This window comes from Gossypium arboreum, chromosome 11 (genome assembly GCF_025698485.1).
Source record: "Gossypium arboreum isolate Shixiya-1 chromosome 11, ASM2569848v2, whole genome shotgun sequence".
Classification (NCBI taxonomy): Eukaryota; Viridiplantae; Streptophyta; class Magnoliopsida; order Malvales; family Malvaceae; genus Gossypium; species Gossypium arboreum.
Window position 1 is genome coordinate 24,791,608 of NC_069080.1, and position 22,648 is coordinate 24,814,255.

The 22,648-nt window shown below is 34.8% G+C and overlaps 1 protein-coding gene across 1 annotated transcript; it reads right to left on the reverse strand.

Moving 5' to 3' along the window:
• Nucleotides 1-21,276: 21,276 nt before the first annotated feature.
• LOC108472018 (probable methyltransferase TCM_000168) lies at nt 21,277-22,648 on the reverse strand. Its single transcript, XM_053021018.1, is given in 5 exon segments — nt 21,277-21,624; nt 21,713-21,985; nt 22,055-22,254; nt 22,257-22,458; nt 22,580-22,648. Coding segments are annotated over 5 exon segments (1,092 nt in total).

Genomic DNA, 22,648 nt, shown 5'->3' on the forward strand with positions numbered 1-22,648 from the left:
CAATGAATATGGATTAATGTATCTAGGCTTGATATTATATGAGTATGTGAAACTTGTGAATGATAGCATGTTAAATCTAAGAATACACCTTAATGAAGTTTGCCAAATCATTAAAATGATGCCATGATGTATAACTTTGATGTGTGGAAAGATGTGAGGGATTAATGTAACAAAAGGCTTGGAAAATAGCCTAAGTGTTAGCCACACGGGCAGAGACACGGTCGTGTGTTTCAGCTGTGTGGATGACACTACCTAGCACACAGGTGTGTGGCTTGGATGTGTTGTTAAATTTTGTCAGAGAGTTACATGGCCTGAGGACACGGGCATGTCTTGGGCACACAGTTGTGTCCCTAGGCTTACACGGGCGTGTGACCCTGCTTTATGGAAAGAAATTTTCTAAGTTTTCTCAAAACTTTCTAAGGTTCTCATTTTAGTCCCTGACTACTTTCAATGCATGTTTAGGGCATCGTAGGCCCGTGTATGGGACATTATGCATGTGTATGAAAAGTTTTGAATTAAAAAGAAATTTTATGGCCTGATTTTTGCATGTATGTGTATGTTTAAGTCCGGTAATGCCTCGTACCTTGTCCCGGTGTTAGACACGGGTAAGATGTGTTACAATCCCCTTCCTTAAGAAGCCAAACACTATTCATTATTGTGGTTCTCCTCATCTGCGCTTTTAGAGAAAAATTTTATTCAAAATCCATAATAGCTCCCCCTAAATTCAATCTAACTAGAAAAATCTTATCATTATGATCCAAGCATCTATATAAGAAGTAAAAAATGTGAGTTTTTCATACCCAAATTTCACATAAGTGAATTTTGATAATGTAAGCACAATCTTCTTCCTTCTCTTCAAAGGTTTTCTGACATCTAACTTTACTCGGATCCTAAGATAATTCTTTAACACTTATTTTAACTACTTTGAATCTTAATCCAAAAAGTGTCTAACAAAATTCCCCAATTGCTTAACCATAGTCTCCGAGAAGAAATCCAGAGGTAAGTCGTGAACTTGAACCCAAAAAGTCGAGAAAACTAAAGGGACTTGCATTGGGTCCTCATCGTTCTCCAATCAATGAATAATCAATAAAGGATTATTAAACATCCAAGGAGTCCCATTGACCACCCGTTCAACATCCATCTCATGGAAAAGCTTGAATAAAAATCTCCTCTCCCTCAGATCCGAGATCCAAACACCACCTAAAGGATGCCACATATTTGCTACTGTATTATTCATCGCTAGAAAATGGACAACACTTGTTGTTAGAAAACATCCTACCAAACAATATTCATATGCTGGTTTTTGTAACCCTGGATCAATCGATAGTAGCAATGTTTTTTCTTCTTCCCCATTTTCAATATTCAGCCCTACCATTTCTTTCTTCATAGTAGATACTCACTCATAGTAAATACCCAATACCGACCTTCTCAAGAAATCACCTTGAAAAACTTCAAATAAAAGTAAAAATAATCAAAGGTCAAATGACGAAAAAGAAACAAGAACATGCTACAAAGAGCAGACAAGACGTGCTACAGAGAGTAGATTTTTCTAACACACAAAAACTTTTAAAATGTTCTTAATGATGCTTAAATCTGTTTATTATTTAAAACTTAAATATTACTAATGGCAAAAAAAAAATCTGAAACTTAAATTTAAGAATGAGATCCATTTTAAAAATAACTAAAAAAAAAGAAGTATTTTGAAGCTAAAAGAACTAACTTAGAGTTAACTTAGAACTCAAAGTTTCTATATATGTTTCTTTACCTTCTTTTATAATACATATATAATTAAAATTTAAATCATTGAAAGTTTTAAAAGAAATCATTTATTTTAATAACTTATCATCATTGGTAGTGAATAAATTTATGCATTGTAGTGTTTTTCGAAAAGTAGTAACTATAAAATAAAATCAAATTAATATAAAGTAAAAAATATGGAAAATTAAAATATAATATAATCGGATAAAATTTAATAATAACAACTATACATGATGAGATTAAAGAACCGCACATGAAAATTGCATATGATAAAATTCGATTCGTGTATTTACTAGAGATGAATATTTTTGACATTTTGAACATGGATTTACATGTATATTCACATTGCTTGGTGTAAATATCATTAAAACTATATTTAAAAGGAATAATTAGATAAAAAATTCAATTGAAGACATTCTCGATCATAATATTGAAAAATATTTTGGTAGGTTTTAAAAGGAACTCTTTAAAGATTAATATATCTTAATACCTTAATAGAATGTTAGTGGAGTCCACAAGCAAGATCGAATGATATAAAACAGATCAAGTATTTTATAGAAAAGTTCTAAAATATTAAAAAAGAAATATTAAAAAACTTTGAGAATTTTTAAAATTATTTATAAAATAAAAATTAGTATTAGCATACCAAATATTAATCCTATATTAATTAGTGACTACTATCTCATTTTGTAATTAAGCTTTTGTTTGCCAAGGCAAATCTACCAATATTTCATCACTTGTTTGTTTATTTTTTATTTTTAGTTAACATTTTGTATATCAAAAATATAATTAGTTTATATGTATAAAACAATTAAAATGAGATCAACTTGGAAGAATATTACATGAAATGCAAGAAAATGATGATCCATGACAAGTGATATATGCAATATGTGATATATGTTATGTAAATTCTTACAAACTTATTTGCTATTTGGGTTTTGCCTTATTATGATATGAAAGGGCAATTGATACTATGGATAGTGAGATCGACACGCCCAAATAGGAAAAACGTGAAACACACGGGCTCAAATTGGGGAACACGAGCGTGTGCACTGGCCGTGTGGCCCAAAATCTATAAATACCCTGCACTATTCACTTTCTTCCCCATTCAAAAACCCTAACCCTAGCCGTTGCAACTCCACACGACCTCCCTACCACGTCCGTGCGCCGCTTCCCACTCCATTTTTGACGCTCAATCTCTCTCCTCTAGCACTTTTAATATCGTCTTCACGAAGAAAGAAAGCCGCTGTCCCTGATTCCAAGAAATGGAAGGGAGCGTCATCTTTTGCGGGTCCAACCGCGAAAATTTGTCACCCCCTCCTACTGTTTCCCCGTGGGCCCCAAGAAGAGCTTTTCCAAATACTTCGGGCCCGACTTTTAATTATGTTGCAGATCGATTGGGCTGCCAGAGAACAAGTTCGGTTATCGACACGATTCGGCCTTCTTAACCACCGACCCCTGGGAGCTGTTCTTTGGGATCATTGAACCAAAATAACTCGAGCTCACGATGGAACTATACTCAACGTTCCATCTCCAGAACGTAATGACAAACTACGATGATCCCGGCACGGTGCAATTTTACCTAGGCAGATTAGTTCGCCAGCTCAGCGTCCTAGAATTCGGTAGGGCATTGGGTTTATATATGGAGGAGTTCAAGGAAGAGAATGACTTAGATGCTCTTACTCGCCACATACATTTCTCTCCCTCGAAGTGCTGGATCACTTTGGCCCCTGGCGCAGCCTACTACAATCCTAGCCGCTCCAAGGCATCAGTTCTCCCACCATCCCTGAGGTACCTACACGCCATTTTGGCTTACATGATTACAGGGAGGCGAGAGAACACTGGCGTCGTCAACACTCACGATGCCTACTTTTTATGGTGCATGTCGCACGGGTATGTCATCGACCTTGCCTATTTCATCGCCCTTGCGATTCAGCACCAAACGGAGCGGCATCGGAAGGAGGTCATCTCCATTGGCCCCTACGTGACTCGACTGGCTCAACACTTCGGGGCTCTTCAACACTGCGGCCCAAGAATCATCCCTCACCCTCATCGGCCAGATGTCTCCACAAGGCATCTTTAGCATGCTTAGTATGAGGATGATCGAGAGGCGCCGAGGAACCTACCCTCCCCAATATCGTCTCGCCCAATCTACCGAGGAGGAGGCCTACTAGGACATTCCTGATGATGTCCCCCTACAGCACAAGGACCCACCGACTCAGCCACCACCACCCTCTCGTCCAGTTCATGCGGCGGCTTCATGTGCTAACATCTCTTAGCGCCTCACTCGATTCGAGCAGCAGTGTTTTCAATGATTTGACAACATTGATGCTACTCTACAGCAGATTTGTCAACACCTCCACATCTCATTGCCAGTCCCACCTCGCGAACCATCCAGCGATGAAGATGTTAAAAAACATTTATTTATTATTTTATGTTTTTAATTTTTATTAAAACTACTTTTTATTTTTATTAGATTTTAGAAATTTTATTTTTAAATATTAGTTTCGGTTATTTCTTTTTGAGTAATTATTCCTCCTAATATCCCTTAAAAAGTTCCTGATTTTATCACAGTTATATAGAGCTCTTAAGCTCATCATCACGTAGGAACTAAAACTCCACCGGGAAAGGTTCTCCACGACTGCCATGTCCTGCTCGCCCACGACCATAGCTACCATTAGAGATAATATCCTTTTGGCGCAGGACTTATGGCTTAATGAACCTCTACGACCACCGGAGTATCCTCCTCCAATCTCGAACTGATTACTCTCCAGAACTCCAGTTCGAGGAATTCATCATACAGGAAGTTTCACTTCTCTCCCTATCTTATTTTTATACTTTAATATCTATCTTTGTATATTGAGGCCAATGTACATCTTAAGTGTGGGGGGTATTTATTTCATTATCAGAAAAATCCCTGAATGACTGCCTTGTTCTCTTGAAAAGCTCTCATATCATATTTCGAATAAATTTTAATTGATTTATGATTTTGATTGATATATCTTAAATTAAAACATAGACAATTATGCATTAATTGTTTAAACTTTAAGACATTAGAGAATCAAGCATGATGAGTTGATTTTTAAGAATTTAAAATCTTAGGTCGTTTCCCCAAAGTTTAGGTATTACTTTGAGTTGGAATTCACAAGTTGTTAAACATCAAAAAGCCATAATTTTTGTGAGATTTTTACGCCTTTTGAGCATCTATTAATTCTTTTCATGCTCACTTTTATTATTACTTTGAGTGCGTCAGTATTGAACTGTTATTCTAGAACTTGCTTGACTGTACATGTTGAGACCACACCATTTGATTTGATATGTCAAAATGATTGAGGCACTTAGGATTAACCCACTTATGCCATGAAAAGCCTACCTCCATGATTAACCCTTAGTAAACCCCCTTGAGCCTAGTAAGCCATTTCTTGTATTACCCTTAATATTAACCTTTAAACCATTATTGTTGAAATCCCTTAAATTAATTTAAGCCCCATTTTTGTCGAGATTTGAATTGAAATAGTTGCTTCGCTATGTTTTATTCTACTCTGTAATTTAATGTGTTCTTAAAAAAAATGTATACATATTAGTAGTGATCTTCTGTTTGTAAGCTTTAGAAGTTAAATTCCTTAGTCTGAGAAGAAGCTCTGTTGTACGCAAGTGATGATTAACTCTTTTTCTAGTTAGGTAATTTTTCAATTCAATCTTGATTCTAACCCTTTCTTTCAGCTTGTGACCACACCCCCTAACCAAACCTCATTATAACCCTCTAAAGACCTTTTTGATTGATGTATCATCTTAAATTATAGTGGTGGAGATTTGATTTTCATGTAAGCCTATGGTAATGACTTTTCATTATTGACTACTGAGTGTTTCATTTATTATTCTTAAACACCTCGAGTGATTTGAGTGAATCTGTAGTGAGGATGTGAAACTCTGTGATATTCTGAATCAAAGGTAATTACTTAAATGAGGAGAGACACCTATGTTTGCATGATTAAATACTCAACTTGGAATGTTTGAAACTTTTATGTTCTTTTAGTTGAATTCTCAATGTATGATTACCTACGGATTATTATGAGATATTATCGATAGAAATTATATGTTGAGAAGAATTTATTTTGATTATGAGTTGAGAATTTTGCTTGAGGACAAGCAAATGCTTAAGTGTGGGGGTATTTGATAAACCATAATTTATACATATTTTTACCCCATGTTTAACGCATTTTATGGATGATTTTCCATTAGAATTGGTGAATTCGATGCTCCTAATGCTTTAATTTCATGTTTTACACTTAGGAGAGCATAGGAGAGCGAAAGGAATAAGAAACGGGCCAAAAACGGAGAAAATGGGCCGAAATATGAAATCAACACGGCTTGGACCTCCTCACACGAGCAGACCACACGACCATGTCAATTTGGCAGGCTCGAGCACGGCCTGAAGTAAACGCACATGGGCGTGTTACACGGGCGTGTCCCTACCGAGCCCAAGTTGAGTCTAATTCGGAAAAGGCTAATTTTGAGGGCTTTTAGGCATTTCAAAGCCTATAAATACACCCTAGAGAAGGAAGAAAAGGAGGACAGAGTAGGGGGCAAGGAATTACTCCAAGAAAGCCGATTGATTCATCTCAGAAGTCGGATTCATCATCAAGACTAAAGATCACTCCTCAATTCCCCTTCAGGAGTTTTGGGTTTTCTTTATGTTTTGTATTCTTTATTATTCTGAGATGTTTTCTTATTTAGTTATGAACTAAATCCCCTAAATACCTAAGGGGAATGAAACCTAAGACGAATCTTGTTATTATTTTATGAATTGTATGATAAATATTTGACTTGTTCTTAATTATGTGTTCTTAATTCTTGTTTTGATATCCCAGGATACCGATTTAAGATAAGCTCTTATTCAAAGGAGGAATAGACCCTGTCTAAGAGAACATTTGTCATAATTAAATGGATTTAATTGCGCGCCTAGACATAGGGTGATAAGATTTTGCCGGATTAGGGTGAAACCTAATAAAGGGATCTATAGATCGAGTTAATACGACCCTAGAGTGTTAATTAGAGAAAAGTCTCGGTTATTCAATCTAGGGATTAGACGTTATTAGTCTTGAATAGGGATAATAACATAACTTAGGGATTTCTACGGGACAATTTAAATGAATAAATCGTCTGATTCAGAGCCAGAATAACAAGTACAGTCTAGGTGGATTTTTCCTTAGGTATTGTCTTCATTCAATCGATTTTTCCAAAATTAATTCCCCAATTCCATTCTCTATACGTTCTTAGTTTAGATAATTAGTTAGTTAAAACAAAAACCTCTTTATTCTTAGGCTAGATAATAAAAAGACAGTCATTACTAGTACTTTTAGTTCCTTTGGGTTCGACAATTCGGTCTTGCTAAAACTATACTACTGTTCGATAGGTACACTTGCCTACATCGCGATAATAGTTAGTTCAAGAATGAGTAATTATAAATATTTAAAACCTACCACGAAACCTCGCGATCAATGGTACCCTAGGGGACGCACGACCGTGCAATATAGCTGTGTGTCGCACACGGCTGAGACATACGCCCGTGTCTTTGCCCGTATGGACAAAAATAGGCCATTTGAATAGCCAATTTGCCATCCTAAATTTGGAGCAACCTATAAGCAAAGAAACGAGCATATATGCACTACCATTTCAGCTAATTTTATACAAAAACATTCATCATTTATATCATAACAATATCAACCATTTTCCTATTTATAAACCTTACCAATTCATGCCAACATAAAATAAGATCATACCAAAACATTTCCTTCCATACATCATTCAATATCAAGCTAAACTTACCAAAACTTACCAACTAAAACATACCACAATTGCATATTAACATCACATAGCATAAGCCATTATCAACTATGAGTTTAAACACCAACTAGCCAAATCACCTGGCTAAGTATATACATCACAAAACATAATTCCACAACCACTAGCCTATACATGCCATACTTTAAAAATACAGATTTTAAAAAGTTCCAAAATGAGATTCGATAGTGTGGTGATGATCCTTGACGATCCCCGAGCTTGTAGTAGCTTCGATATCTATAAAACAATGCAAACACATACAAAGTAAGCTTTCAAAAGCTTAGTAAGGTCGTACCAAAAATCATCAATACATAAGTACTTAAAAATTCTCAAATCATCTCTCAAATCTATACCAATACAATCCATATGTTGATACCAAATCAATGAGCTTCACATACACAGTATCATCTACCACATAGGTATCGTACACACTTGAATCTTCTCGTACTTATTCACATTCATTCTCACCTTTCGTTTAAATATTTTAAGACTTTCCGTAAATTATTCGTGCTTTGAACATCAGCAAACTTAGTGCTGCAATAGGTAACCGAAGCTAGAACGATTCCGCACACTCAGTGCCATCTCATTTAGCCGAAGCTAAGTCGGTATCGCACACTTAGTGCCTCATATACCAGAAGCTACTTTAAATCGCACACTTAGTGCCAAATACTATTAATTTATCGTCGTATTCATCCAAACCAAACATATATACAGTGTATATATAATCAAACAATCAAAATATACTTAACATCATGTTTTAAGTACCAACTTACCTCGTACTCGAAATTGTCGACTCTATCGTTTATTCTATAATCTTCGACTTCCTTCGGTCTAAATCCGAATTCCTCTTTTCTTAATCTATATGTATTCAAAATTAACCCTTTTATTCACCAAATAATTCAAAACAATCCATATACACATATTTAGGGCATTTTACAAAATAGCCCTCACATTTTTACATTTCGACACTTTAGTTCCTAAATTACAAAATCACAAAATACACATAATTTGCTTATACTCATACTAGGCCAAATTCTCCTAGCTCTCATACAAGTCCATACATTTCATTTATTTCACATTTTAGTCCCTCAAAACTACATTTTTACAATTTAGCCCATAATGCTCAATTTTATTAAAAATTCAAGGACAAAACATGTAAACCCAACATTAAGCTTTCATAATTCACCAACTTTCATCACAAAGCTCATAGCTTTATCAATGGAACATTTCAAAATCATCATCAAAATTAGAAATTGAGGCATGGGTTTGATAGTATTCGAAGCAACGATTACAAAAACGTAAATATTATAAAAAACCGATCAAAATACATACCTTAATCAAGGATTACAAGTGCCGAACCTTAAGCAAACTTTTATCTTTTCTTTTCTTGTATTTTCGGTCAAAGATGAACATGAAACGTTTTATTTCATGTCTTTATTTTAATTATAATTCATTTATAATTAGTTTACCAATTTTCCCTTGTATTATAACATTAATAAACCATGCATATTCTAGGTCGTATATGTCCATTAACCATGTAAATGGCATAATGACCACATAAAGACCTCTCAATTATAAAGCCAAGTCAAATAAGCACTTTTAACAATCTCACAATATCATAAATATATAAGTCAGCTAATTTATCAAGCGAATAATTGGATCAAATCGGAATAAAATGAGCTAATTTCGTCAAACGATCAACTACAACCCAAATTGCATCTTTCTTTCTCGGAGATAGGAGCAAACCCGAAACAAAGTCTATGGTCACTCAATCCCATTTCCACTCTAGAACCATAATCAGTTGTAACAATCCCTATGGCACCTGATGTTCAGCTTTAACTTGCTGATAGATCAAACATTTAGAAACAAATTCAGAGATATCTCTTTTCATTTTGGACCACCAATAATGCTGTTTCAGATCATGATACATTTTTGTACTACTCGGATGCACAAATAAATGACTACTGTGAGCTTCACTCAGAATCATTTGAATTAATTCTGTATTTCTCGGAACACAAATTCGATCTCGAAATCTCAAGCAATCATCTTTGTCAACTCTGAATTCTGTATCAGACTCTATATCGCACTGAGCTTGTTTAGCTAAAATCTCATTATCAATCTTCTGAGCTTCGATAATCTGCTGTAAAAAAAGGTCTTGCTTTTAATTTAGCTAAAATTGAACCATCATCTAATAAAACCAAATGAGTATTCATCACATGCAAAGCAAACAACAATTTTCAACTTAAGGTATCAGCAACAACTTTTGCTTTTCCCGGATGATAATCAATCACAAGTTTATAGTCTTTTAGCAGTTCTAACCATCTTCTCTGTCGTAGATTCAGATCTTTCTGAGTCATCAAATACTTTAAACTCTTATGATCAGAGTATACGTGAAACTTCTCATTGAACAAGTAATGGCGCCAAATCTTTAGAGCAAACACAATCGCAGCTAACTCAAGATCGTGTGTCGAATAGTTCTTTTCGTGTGGCTTCAACTTTCTCGAAACATAAGCAATGAATTTGCCTTCTTGCATCAAAACACATCCCAGACCAATCAATGAAGCATCACTGTAGATCACAAATTCTTTACTCGATTCGGGTTATACTAATACCGAAGCTTTAGTCAACAAAGTCTTCAACTGATCAAAACTGTTCTGACACTTTTCGGACCACTCAAACTTCACATATTTCTGTAGTAGTTTTGTTAACGGAGTCGCAATCATCGAAAAACCTTTCATGAATCTTCTATAATAACCAGCTAGTCCTAGAAAACTGCGGACTTCAGAAACATTGCTTGGAGGTTTCTAATCTAAAATAGCTGAAATTTTGCTCGGATCAACCTGGATACCAGATGCTGATACAATATGGCCCAAAAAACTCACTTCTCTCAACTAGAATTCACATTTACTGAACTTCGCATACAACTGCTTATCTCGCAGAATCTGTAGCACTAATCTCAAATGCTCGGCATGTTTGGATTTGTCACGTGAATAAATCAATATGTCATCAATAAATACAACAACAAATTAATCTAAATACGGTCTAAAAATTCTATTCATCAAATCCATAAAGATAGCAGATGCGCTAGTCAATCTGAAAGACATAGCTAAGAATTCATAGTGGTCGTACCTCATTTTGAAAGTAGTTTTCAGAATATCTGAATCTTTCACTCTCAACTGATAATAACCTGATCTCAAATCTATTTTTAAAAACACAGACAGCTCCTTTCAACTAATCAAACAAATCATCAATTTGGGGTAGAAGATATTTATTCTTGATAGTCACTTTATTCAATTGAGGATAATCGATACACATTCTCATCGTACCATCTTTCTTTTTCACAAATAGAACCGGAGCACCCCAAGGTGAGAAAATCGGTCTGGCAAATCCTCTATCGGTCAACTCTTGTAACTGAGACTTTAATTCTTTTAAATCGGTCAGAGCCATTCTGTACGGAGCTATTGAAATTGGAGTAGTACCAGGTACCAATTCAATACCAAATTCTATCTCTCTAACCGGAGGTAATCCTAGAAGTTCTTTAGGAAATACATTAGAGAACTCACACACAACAGACACTGATTCAACTTTCTTTTCTGACACTCTCGAATCAATCACATATGCAAAATAAGCTTCACAACCCTTTCTCGCAATATTTAAAGCTTTCATCGAAGATATTACAGCAGGCAATCCATTCAAATCACTAGATTCAATTCTAACTATTTCATCATTCTTGCATATCAAATCAATAGTTTTCTGTTTGCAGTTCACCACAGCATCATGCAAAGTTAACCAATCCATACCCTGAATCATATCAAACTCATCAAAATGTAATAATATTAGATTAGCAGAAAAAAATTGTCTCAAAACATTAACGAACAATTCTTGTATGCTTTATCAACCAGAACACATCTGTTTAGGGGGTTCGAAACTCTAATTACAAATTCAGTAGACTCTGCAAGCAAAGTCTTACTATTTAACAAAGTCTTACTATTCACTAAGTTTATGCATATATATGAATGTGTCGATCCAGGATCTATCAAAGTAATTACAGAAGTATCATAGAGGGTAAATATACCCGTAATCACATCTGGTGATGAAGCTTCCTCGTGAGCTCAGATAACATAGGCTCTGGCAGGTGCACGAGCCACAGATCTAACAGCTGTGTCTTTTGTTCCTCTTTAACTACCGCTTATATTTCCCAAATTTCTGGGAGGTCTACCATGAAAAGCGTTACCACTCTGCCTCTGATTCTGAACATTATCTTTTTCAGCTAAATCTGGTCAATATTTTATAAAATGATTTCTTGAACCATAACTATAACAAGCTTGGTTATTACTTTTTCCCCAGCATTAATGTCGTCTTCCACATTGATCACACTCAGGTTTTTCATTCTTTGCATTACTAACACTGACAACAGACGTAGCTGAAGATTTGAAATTTGATTGCGATCTAACACGATCTTTGTTTGAATTTCCCATACTAGTATTTGAACGACTGCTATCATCTCTAAACTTCTTTGATCTAGATTGAAATGATTTGTTCGATGATTTCTTTCGTACCTCTTTAGCTTCAAAATCAGCTTTTCTTTTCTCTTTCCCAAGATCTTCAGCTTTACATGCTCGTTCCACAAGTACAACAAATTCTTTGATTTCCAGAATCCCGACTAACAAGCGAATATCCTTATTCAAACCATCTTCAAATCTTTTGCACATTATTACTTCTGAAAATACACATTCTCGAGCATACTGACTCAACCTTACAAATTCTCACTCGTATTCTGTGACAGACATACAAAATTGTTTAAGCTCGAGAAACTCTTTACGTTTCTGATCGATGAATCTCTGACTAATATATTTCTTCCGAAATTCAACTTGGAAGAAATCCCAAGTAACCCATTCACTCGGAACCACAGATGTCAAAGTCTTCCATCAATGATACGCTGTATCTCTTAGAAGGGAAACAACAAATTTTATGCATTCTTCTGGATTCAAAGACAATTCATCAATCACTCTTATTATATTCTCTAACCAGAACTAGGCTTTTTCAGCATCATCACTCGTTGTAGCTCGAAACTCTTCAGCACCATATTTTCTAATCTTATCAACTGGTTGTCTATTTAACTAAACCGGATTCACTGGTGACATCATAGGAGTTTGAGGAAGATTAACAAGGAGTGGAGGTTGTTGTACAACTGGATTGGTTCTAATATATTGGGTGAACCAATCATTCATCATCTGATAGAAGGCTTGTTTAGCCTCACCATCACAAACTACGTGAATCTGGCCGAGAATCGATGGCACCGCCCTTGTACAGAGCAAAGCATTACTTTCAACATTGTCTGCTACGGCTCTTTTGGAATCCATTTGCTAATAAAAACACATTTCAATGTCAGGATTCATCACACTATCGTAGTTCATAAATATGGCATGTATAGCTAGACTCACAAATGCTATGGTAGTCTTAGAACCGACTAAACCATGGTTCTGATACCAATTAAATGTAACACCTCTAACCCGTAACCATCGCCGGAATAGGTTAAGAGGCATTACCGGACTCACAACCCAGATCTGAACAATAACATAACAAAAATCTTCTCAATTCAATAAAATATAGATAATTCATATTTAACAAAAATTTTAAACAATCATACAGGGTCTAAATCATACATTCAAGACTAATTCGATAACATAAGGAAATTTCAGAACTTAGAAAAATTTTCAACTTTTAAAAGGTCACACACCCGTGTGCCTCACACGGCCTTAGACACGGCTGTGTGTCTAAGCCGTGGAAAAACAGGGCATAGCTACTGACTTGCCTACACGGCTACAAGACACGTCCGTGTGCCTTGGCCATGGTCGAGTCTGACTTGGGCCACACGACTAGCTACACACCCATGTGCTTTGGCCGTGTTCGGGCTTGACTTATAATTTTATGGTACCCTAGGGGATAAACGACCATGCTACATAGCCGTGTGTCACACACGGCTAAGACACACGCCTGTGTAGACAAAAATAGGCCATTTGAATAGCCAATTTGCCACCCTAATTTTGGGTCAACCTACAAGCAAGGAAACAAGCATATATACACCACCATTTCAACCAATTTTATGCCAAAACATTCATCATTTATATCATAACAATATCAACAATTTTCCTATTTATAAACCTTACCAATTCATGCCAACATAAAATAAGATCATACCAAAACATTTCCTTCCATACATCATTCAATCTCAAGCTAAACTTACCAAAACTTTCCAACTAAAACATGCCACAATTGCATTTTAATATCACATACCGTAAGCCATTATCAACTATGAGTTTAAACACCAACTAGCCAAATCACCTGGCTAAGTATATACATCACAAAATGTAATTCCATAACCACTAGCATATACATGCCATACTTTAAAAATATACATTTTCAAAAGTACCAAAATGAGATTCGATAGTGTGGTGACGATCCTTGATGATCCCCGAGCTTGCAGTAGCTTTGATATCTATAAAACAATGCAAACACACACAAAGTAAGCTTTCAAAAGCTTAGTAAGCTAGTACCAAAAATCATCAATACATAAGTACTTACAAATTCTCAAATCATCTATCAAATCTATACCAACACAATCCATATGTTCATACCAAATCAATGAGCTTTACATACATAGTATCATCTACCACATAGGTATCGTACATACCTGAATCTTCTCGTACTTATTCACTTTCATTCTCACCTTTCGTTTAAATATTTTAAGACTTTCCGTAAATTATTCATGCTTTGAACATCCGCACACTTAGTGCTGCAATAGTTAATCAAAGCTAGAACGATTCCGCACACTTAGTGCCATCTCAATTAGCCGAAGCTAAGTCGGTATCGCACACTTAGTGCCTTATATACCCGAAGCTAGTTTAAATCGCACACTTAGTGCCAAATACTATTGATTTATCATCGTATTCATCCAAACCAAACATATATACAGTGTATATATAATCAAAACATCAAAATATACTTAACATCATGTTTTAAGTACGAACTTACCTTGTACTCAAAATTGTCGACTCAATCGTTTATTCTATAATCTTCGACTTCCCTCGGTCTAAATCCGAATTCCTCTTTTCTTGATCTATATGTATTCAAAATTAACCCTTTTATTCACCAAATAATTCAAAATAATCCATATACACATATTTAGGGTATTTTATAAAATAGCCCCCACATTTTCACATTTCAACACTTTAGTCACTAAATCACATAATCACAAAATACAAACAATTTGCTTATACTCATACTTGGATGAATTCTCCTAGCTCTCATACAAGTCCATACATTTCATTTATTTCATAGTTTAGTCCCTTAAAATAACATTTTTACAATTTAGCCCATAATATTCAATTTCATCAAAAATTCAAAGACAAAACATGTAAACCCAACATCAAGCTTTCATAATTCACCAACTAACATCACAAATCTCATAGCTTTATCAATGGAACATTTCAAAATCATAATCAAAATCAGAAATTGAGGCATGGGTTTGATAGTATTCGAAGCAACGATTACAAAAACGTAGAAATTAGCAAAAACCGATCAAAACACATACCTTAATCAAGGATTACAAGTGTCGAACCCTAAGAAAAATTTTATCTTTTCTTTTCTTGTATTTTCGGTCAAAGATGAGCATGAAATGGTTTATTTCATGTGTTTATTTTAATTATAATTCATTTATAATTAGTTTACCAATTTTCCCTTGTATCATAACATTAATAAACCATGCATATCAAGGTCATATATGTCCATTAACCATGCAAATGGCATAATAACCACATAAGGACCTCTCAATTATAAAGCCAAGTCATATAAACACTTTTAACATCTAGCACACAACTTTTACATTTTACGCGATTAGGTCATTTTTTGCAAATTAAGCATACAAACAGTTAAATTTTCACACGGTACTTTCATACATGTCAATTCACTTATAATATTAAAATATTTTTCTAACTGGGATTTGTGGTTCCGAAACCACTATTTCGACTAGGGTCAAAACTAGACTGTTACAATTATGATTATAAATTTTGTTGCAATATCATGTTAACTTATATTGTGCATTTGAACATGGAATTCATGAAATGGTGAGTTCATCATTAGTCGAAAATGAGCTTATGATAGTTATCATTATATTGCACCAAAACAGTGTTGGACAGCAGTAGTTATATGAATTTGAAAATCCACTCAAAATTGTGGAAATTGAGTTAGAGGCTAAATAAAGTTTGAAATTAAAGCTTAATGATTCTAGTTTCACATAGAAAAAATGGTGTAAGCAAAAGAGTTTCATATTATGAAATATTTAAATTGTTGTGAGATAGAGTTAGAATGATTTCGAAATCCCTTATTCTGAACTGAGAAAATCATTGGAAATTGTAAAAAAATATTTATGGGTTATTATTTATATACTTAGAAATTTTAATGAGTTTGTTTTCAGGAGAAATAGATAGGAACATCAGCTGAGTCTCGTATTACGAGATAATTAATTTTTAGTAAAGAGGGGTCAGAACTGTCAGATAGCGAAAAAGGGATAAATTTAAGGAATAAAATGTACTTATTGACTAGACCAAAAATTATGAAAATTTTATGGTAAGAAGATATATGAGTCTAGTTACAGGAAAAATTAGCAGATCTTAATTTGGAGTCCTGTAGCTCCAGATATAAATAATTTGGTAACTATGACTCGAGAAAATAGCTTGACTGGAACATAAGTAAAAATGTAAATAGGGTTGTATTACCTTGAGAATCAAGTTGATAAATTGCTTATTATTTTCATACGGTCTTACTAAGCTATAAAACTTACCCTCTCCTTTTCATTTCTTTAGTGCTGTCAGGTTAGCTCAGGGTTGGAGATCGTCAGAGGCAGCATCACACTATCAAGCCATCACCTTTGGAGTATTGACATAGGTGTATTAAGCACCTTCAAGTGAGTGGCATGTATAAGGACTTAGTTTTTATGATAAATGTTGTTATGATTGGCCAAATGTATTGGCTTATATTGATTCATTGTATATTGCCATGAGATGTGGCTTATAATGATTGTGGTTTGTAAGCCTAGTTATTCATGATAAGTTCTACTGCTTACGATATGATGATGTTTTTATGCTTGTGGGACATGCATGATTGGTGATAAACCGTAATTTATACATATTTCTATCCCATGCTTAGCATATTTTACGGATGATTTTTCCTTAAAATTGGTGAATTCGATGCTCCTAAAGCCTTAATTTCATGTTTTATACTTAGGTGAGCATAGGAGAGTGAAAGGAACGAGAAACGGGCCAAAAACGGAGAAAATGGGCCAACGTATGAAATCAACACGGCCGGACTTCCTCACACAGGCAGACCACACGACCGTGTCCCTTTGGCAAGGTCAAAGCACATTTACACGGGTAGATCACATGCCCGTGCCCATTTAACAGCCTTGACCACGACCTTAAACAATTGCACACGGGCGTGTCCCTGCCGAGCCCAAGTTTAGTCCAATTCAGAAAAGGTCAATTTTTAGGGCTCTTAGGCATTCCAAAGCCTATTTAAACACCTAAGGAGGCACTTAGACAAGGGACGCAGAGGGGGAAGCAAGGAATTGCTCAAGGAAAGCCGATCGATCCATCTTAAAAGCCGGATTCACCATCAAGACTGAAGATCTCCCTTTAAATTCCCTCAGGAGTTTTGGGTTTTCTTATGTTTTGTTATTTTTATTCTTTTGAGATGTTTTCTTTCACTAGTATGAACTAAAACCCCTAAATACCTAAGGGGAATGAAACCTAAGACGGATCTTGTTATTATTATTTGAATTGTATGATAAATATTTGACTTGTTCTTAATTATGTGTTCTTAATTCTTGTTTTGATATTCCAGGATATTGATTCAAGTTAAGCTCTTATTCAAAGGAGGAATAGACCCTGTCTAAGAGTAAATTTGTCATAATTAAGCGGAGTTGGTTGCGCGCCTAGAGATAGGGTGACAAGATTTTACCGGATTAGGGTGAAACCTAATAAGGGGATCCATAGATCGAGTTAATGCAATCCTAGGACGTTAATTAGAAAGAGATTTCAATTATTCAAACTAGGGTTAGACGTTGTTAGTCTCGAGAGAGATAACAATATAACTTAGGGATCTCTACGGAACAAGTTGAATGAATAAATCGTCCGATTCAGAGTCAAATAACAAGTGAAGTCTAGGTGGATTTTTCCTTAGGTATTGTCATAATCAATCGAGTTTTCCAAAAAGTATTTTCCCCAAATTTCTTTCTGTGATTTCTTAGTTTAATTAATTAGTTAGAAAAACAAAACCCTTTTATTTTTAGGCTAAATAATAAAAAAGAAAGTTGATACTAGTACTTTTAGTTCCTTTGGGTTTGATAATCCGGTCTTGCTAAAGCTATACTACTGTTCGATAGGTACACTTGCCTTCATCGTGATAATAGTTAGTTTCAAGAACGATTCATTATAAATATTTAAAACCTGTCACGAATATCACATATCAATTGGTGTTAAGACATGTGTGCATGATAAATGCTTGATGACCAATCAAAATGGTTATAGCTATGAAGTAATTGTATGATATAGAAATAAGACGATGATGATTGAACATGAATGCTTAATGTTTAAATAAGGTCACTTGACAAGGTCAATGAATATGGATTAATGTGTCTAGGCTTGATATTATATGAGTATGTGAAACTTGTGAATGATAGCATGTTAAAGCTAAGAATACACCTTAATGAAGTTTGGTAAATCATTAAAATGATGCCATGATGTATAACTTTGATGTGTGTAAAGATGTGAGGGATTAATGGTAAAAAAAGGCTTGGAAAATAGCCTAAGTGCTAGCCACACGGGCAGAGACATGGTCGTGTGTCTCAGCTGTGTGGATGACACGACCTAGCACACGGGTGTGTGGCTTGGCTGTGTGGTTAAATTTTGTCAGAGAGTTACACGGCCTGAAAACACGGGCGTGTTGCCTTGTTTCATGGAAAGAAATTTTCTAAGTTCTCTCAAAACTTTCTAAGGTTCTCAATTTAGTCCCTGACTACTTTCAATGCATGTTTAGGGCATCGTAGGCCTGCGTATATGGGACATTATGCATGTGTATGAAAAGTTTTGAATTAAAAAGAAATTTATGGCCCGATTTTTGCATGTATGTGTATGTTTAAGTCTGGTAATGCCTCGTACCTTGTCCCGGCATCGGACACGGGTAAGGGGTGCTACAATCCCCTTCCTTACGAAGCCAAACACTATTCATTATTGTGGTTCTCCTCGTCTGCGCTTTTAGAGAAAAATTCCATCCAAAATCCATAATAACTCCTCCCCAATTCAATCTAACTAGAAAAATCTTATCATTATGATCCAAGCATCTACATAAGAAGAAAAAAATGTGAGTTTTTCATACCAAAATTTCACGTAAGTGAATTTTGATAATGTAAGCACAATCTTCTTCCTTCTCTTCAAAGGTTTTCTGACATCTAACTTTACTCGGATCCTAAGATAATTATTTAACACTTGTTTTAACTACTTTGAATCGTAACCCAAAAAGTGTCTAATAAAATTCCCCAATTGCTTAACCATAGTCTCCGAGAAGAAATCCAGAGGTAAGTCGTGAACTTGAACCCAAAAAGTCGAGAAAACTAGAGGGACTTGCATTGGTTCCTCATCGTTCTCCAATCAATGAATAATCAATAAATGATTATTAAACATCCAAGGAGTCCCATCGACCACCCGTTCAACATCCATCTCATGGAGAAGCTTGAATAAAAATCTCCTCTCCTCCAGATCTGAGATCCAAACACCACCTAAAGGATGCCACATATTTGCTATTGTATTATTCATCGCTAGAAAATGGACAACACTTGTTGTTAGAAAACATCCTACCAAACAATATTCATATGCTGATTTTTGTAACCCTGGATCAATCGATAGTAGCAATGTTTCTTCTTCTTCCCCATGTTCAATATTCAGCCCTACCATTTCTTTCTCCATAGTAGATACTCACTCATAGTAAATACCCAATACCGACCTTCTCAGGAAAACACCTTGAAAAACTTCAGACAAAAGTAAAAATAATCAAAGGTCAAATGACGAAAAAGAAACAAGAACGTGCTACAAAGAGCAGATAAGACGTGCTACAAAGAGTAGATTTTTCTAACACACAAAAACTTTTAAAATGTTCTTAATGATGCTTAAATCTATTTATTATTTAAAACTTAAATATTACTAATGGCAAAAGAAAATCTAAAACTTAAATTTAAAAATGAGATTCATTTTAAATATAACTAAAAAAAGAAGTATTTTGAAGCTAAAAGAACTAACTTAGAACAAACTTAGAACTCAAAGTTTCCATATATGTTTCTTTACTTTCTTTTATAATACATATATAATTAAAATTTAAATCATTGAAAGTTTTAAAATAAATAATTTATTTTAATAACTTATCATCATTGGTAGTGAATAAATTTATACATTGTAGTGCTATACGAAAAGTAGTAACTATAAAATAAAATCAAATTAATATAAAGTACAAATATATGAAAAATCAAAATAAAATATAATCGGATAAAATTTAATAATAACAACTATACATGATGAGATTAAGGATTCGCACATGACAATTGCATATGATAAAACTCGAATCGTGTATTTACTAGAGATGAATATTTTTGACATTTTGAACATGGATATGCATGTATATTCACATTGCTTGGTGTAAATATCATTAAAACTATATTTAAAAAGGTTAGATAAAAAATTCAATTGAAGACATTCTCAATCATAATATTGAAAAATATTTTGTTAGGGTTTAAAAGGAACTCTTTAAAAGATTAATACATCTTAATACCTTAATAGAATGTTAGTGGAGTCCACAAGCAAGATCGAATGATATAAAACAGATCAAGTATTTTATAGAAAAGTTATAAAATATTAAAAATAAATATTAAAAAAACTTTGAGAACTTTTTAAAATTATTTATAAAAAAATATTAGCATACCAAATATTAATCCTATATTAATTAGTGACTAGTATCTCATTTTGTAATTAAGCTTCTGTTTGCCAAGGCAAATCTACCAATATTTCATCACTTGTTTGTTTATTTATTTATTTTTAGTTAACATTTATATATCAACAATATAATTAATTTATATGTATAAAACAATTAAAATTAAAATCAATTATAATTAAAATCAATTATAAATATTTAAATGAATAAATCAGCCAAAGGCATCATTGCTTTGCTCGTTTAACTGATGCAGACTATTTCAACACTAAAAACTATACTAGTATTATTTTTCATGAATCGTCTTGTCCCCTAATGGAACAATTTTACTATTCAAATCTATCAAATGAATTGCTGAATTTTAGGGTAGACTTAATTGATCATGATTTTCATAAAGCAATTTCCCTGGTCTTTCTTTACGATGAAAATCTACCAGTTGACTAATTTTTGGGTAACACAGAAATCAAAGACATCATCACTGTTGACCATGGCTTCACCACAGCAAAAGCTGCATATTTAACTTACTTAATACTCCCTGTAATAAGACTGGTTCAATGAAATGGAAGTTGAAGATCCACATCATATATTCTCCAGAAATCAGAGTACAAGAACCAATTCATGAGAACTTCAATATCATATTAATCAAGCATTTCTGATTAAAGAAACAACCAAGCTAACATGCTCCACTTCCATGGTATTTGCAGCCATGATTTCCATAAACCTATGAAACAAACGGTCCATGATATCTGCTCCAAAGTGACTCCCAATCATAGACTCATTGACTGCTCTCATAGCCTTCGCCATTTCTTTAGCTGTCAATGCTCTGTCATAGTTGATCCCTCCATTGACATAATCCCATGGTAATGCTACCACCTCGAGACGATCAACAGCGAACGACCCCTCTTTCTCTACCTCGGCTTGAATCTCTTCCGGGCAAGGTTCGTAATAAGGGGTGTAGTAGCCATCTAACATTTCCTCTTCAACCACCCCGTGCATTTAAAATGCACTGCTTCTTTGTTAGACATGGTTACATATTATGCTGATTGTTGCAAAAGAAGTTAAAACTTAAAGCTTATACCTTTGCAACCAAATCCTGAAATGCTTGACCTAGGTAGTCCCAAAGTAAACAGCTTTGGTCTGAGGTGGGATCTGGTGTTGTTCTGCCCCTTAATGTCAAAACCATGCGCCCTTTGGGAGCTATTTCTTCTGAGCGTAACTTCAGAAATAAAGTGAAATCCTTTCGGAATTGAGTCACGTAGGAATCTATCACGGCTGCTGGACTTGTCCTTGAGATGAAAATCTTCCCTTTGTTTATTACTGGATTTGCTTTGTCGACCAATTCCGGGGGCACCTATGAGAAAAAGCGTTGTTACGAAGCTTCGTCAATGCATTTTTCTAAAGGAGGAAGAAGAAGACCTACCTGAGAAAGCCAATGAAGGGAAGAAAATGAGTGCACGAAATGCAAGGTTTTGGATGGGAAAAGCCTCCCGTAAAATGAGCCAGGGACACCCGCTGTGAAAAACGGCCCGAACTTTGGTCCATTCTCTTGCTGTAATTTCTCCTGAAAAGCTGTCAAAGACTGGAAAATAGTGTTGAAATCATTTCCGGGAAGGTCATTAAAAAAACTTGAAATTCTGGTGGTGATCGACCGAGTTCACAGCACTTTTTATACATGATGCTTATGATCTCGGAAACTGCAATGAAAGTGTTCGGTCCCGACGCACATCCGAGGTCCGCGATGGTGATGGTTTCCAGTAAGTCGGTGCAGCAGAAACTCAACATTGCTTGCTTTAACACCGGCATTGACAGGGATAGACAAGTCGACTACAAGAACCAATCAAGTCAGCTTCCTTTAGCCATTAGTGTATTGATATTCTTCTAAAGTACATATATGTGATTTAAATAACAGATAACAGCTATCCTTAAAATATTCAAAGAAATTGACCTGTAATTTTGAGTTATTGGCATAGCTTTCCTCTCCAGTCCCTCCTTTCATGCTAAGAACTGGCTCCAT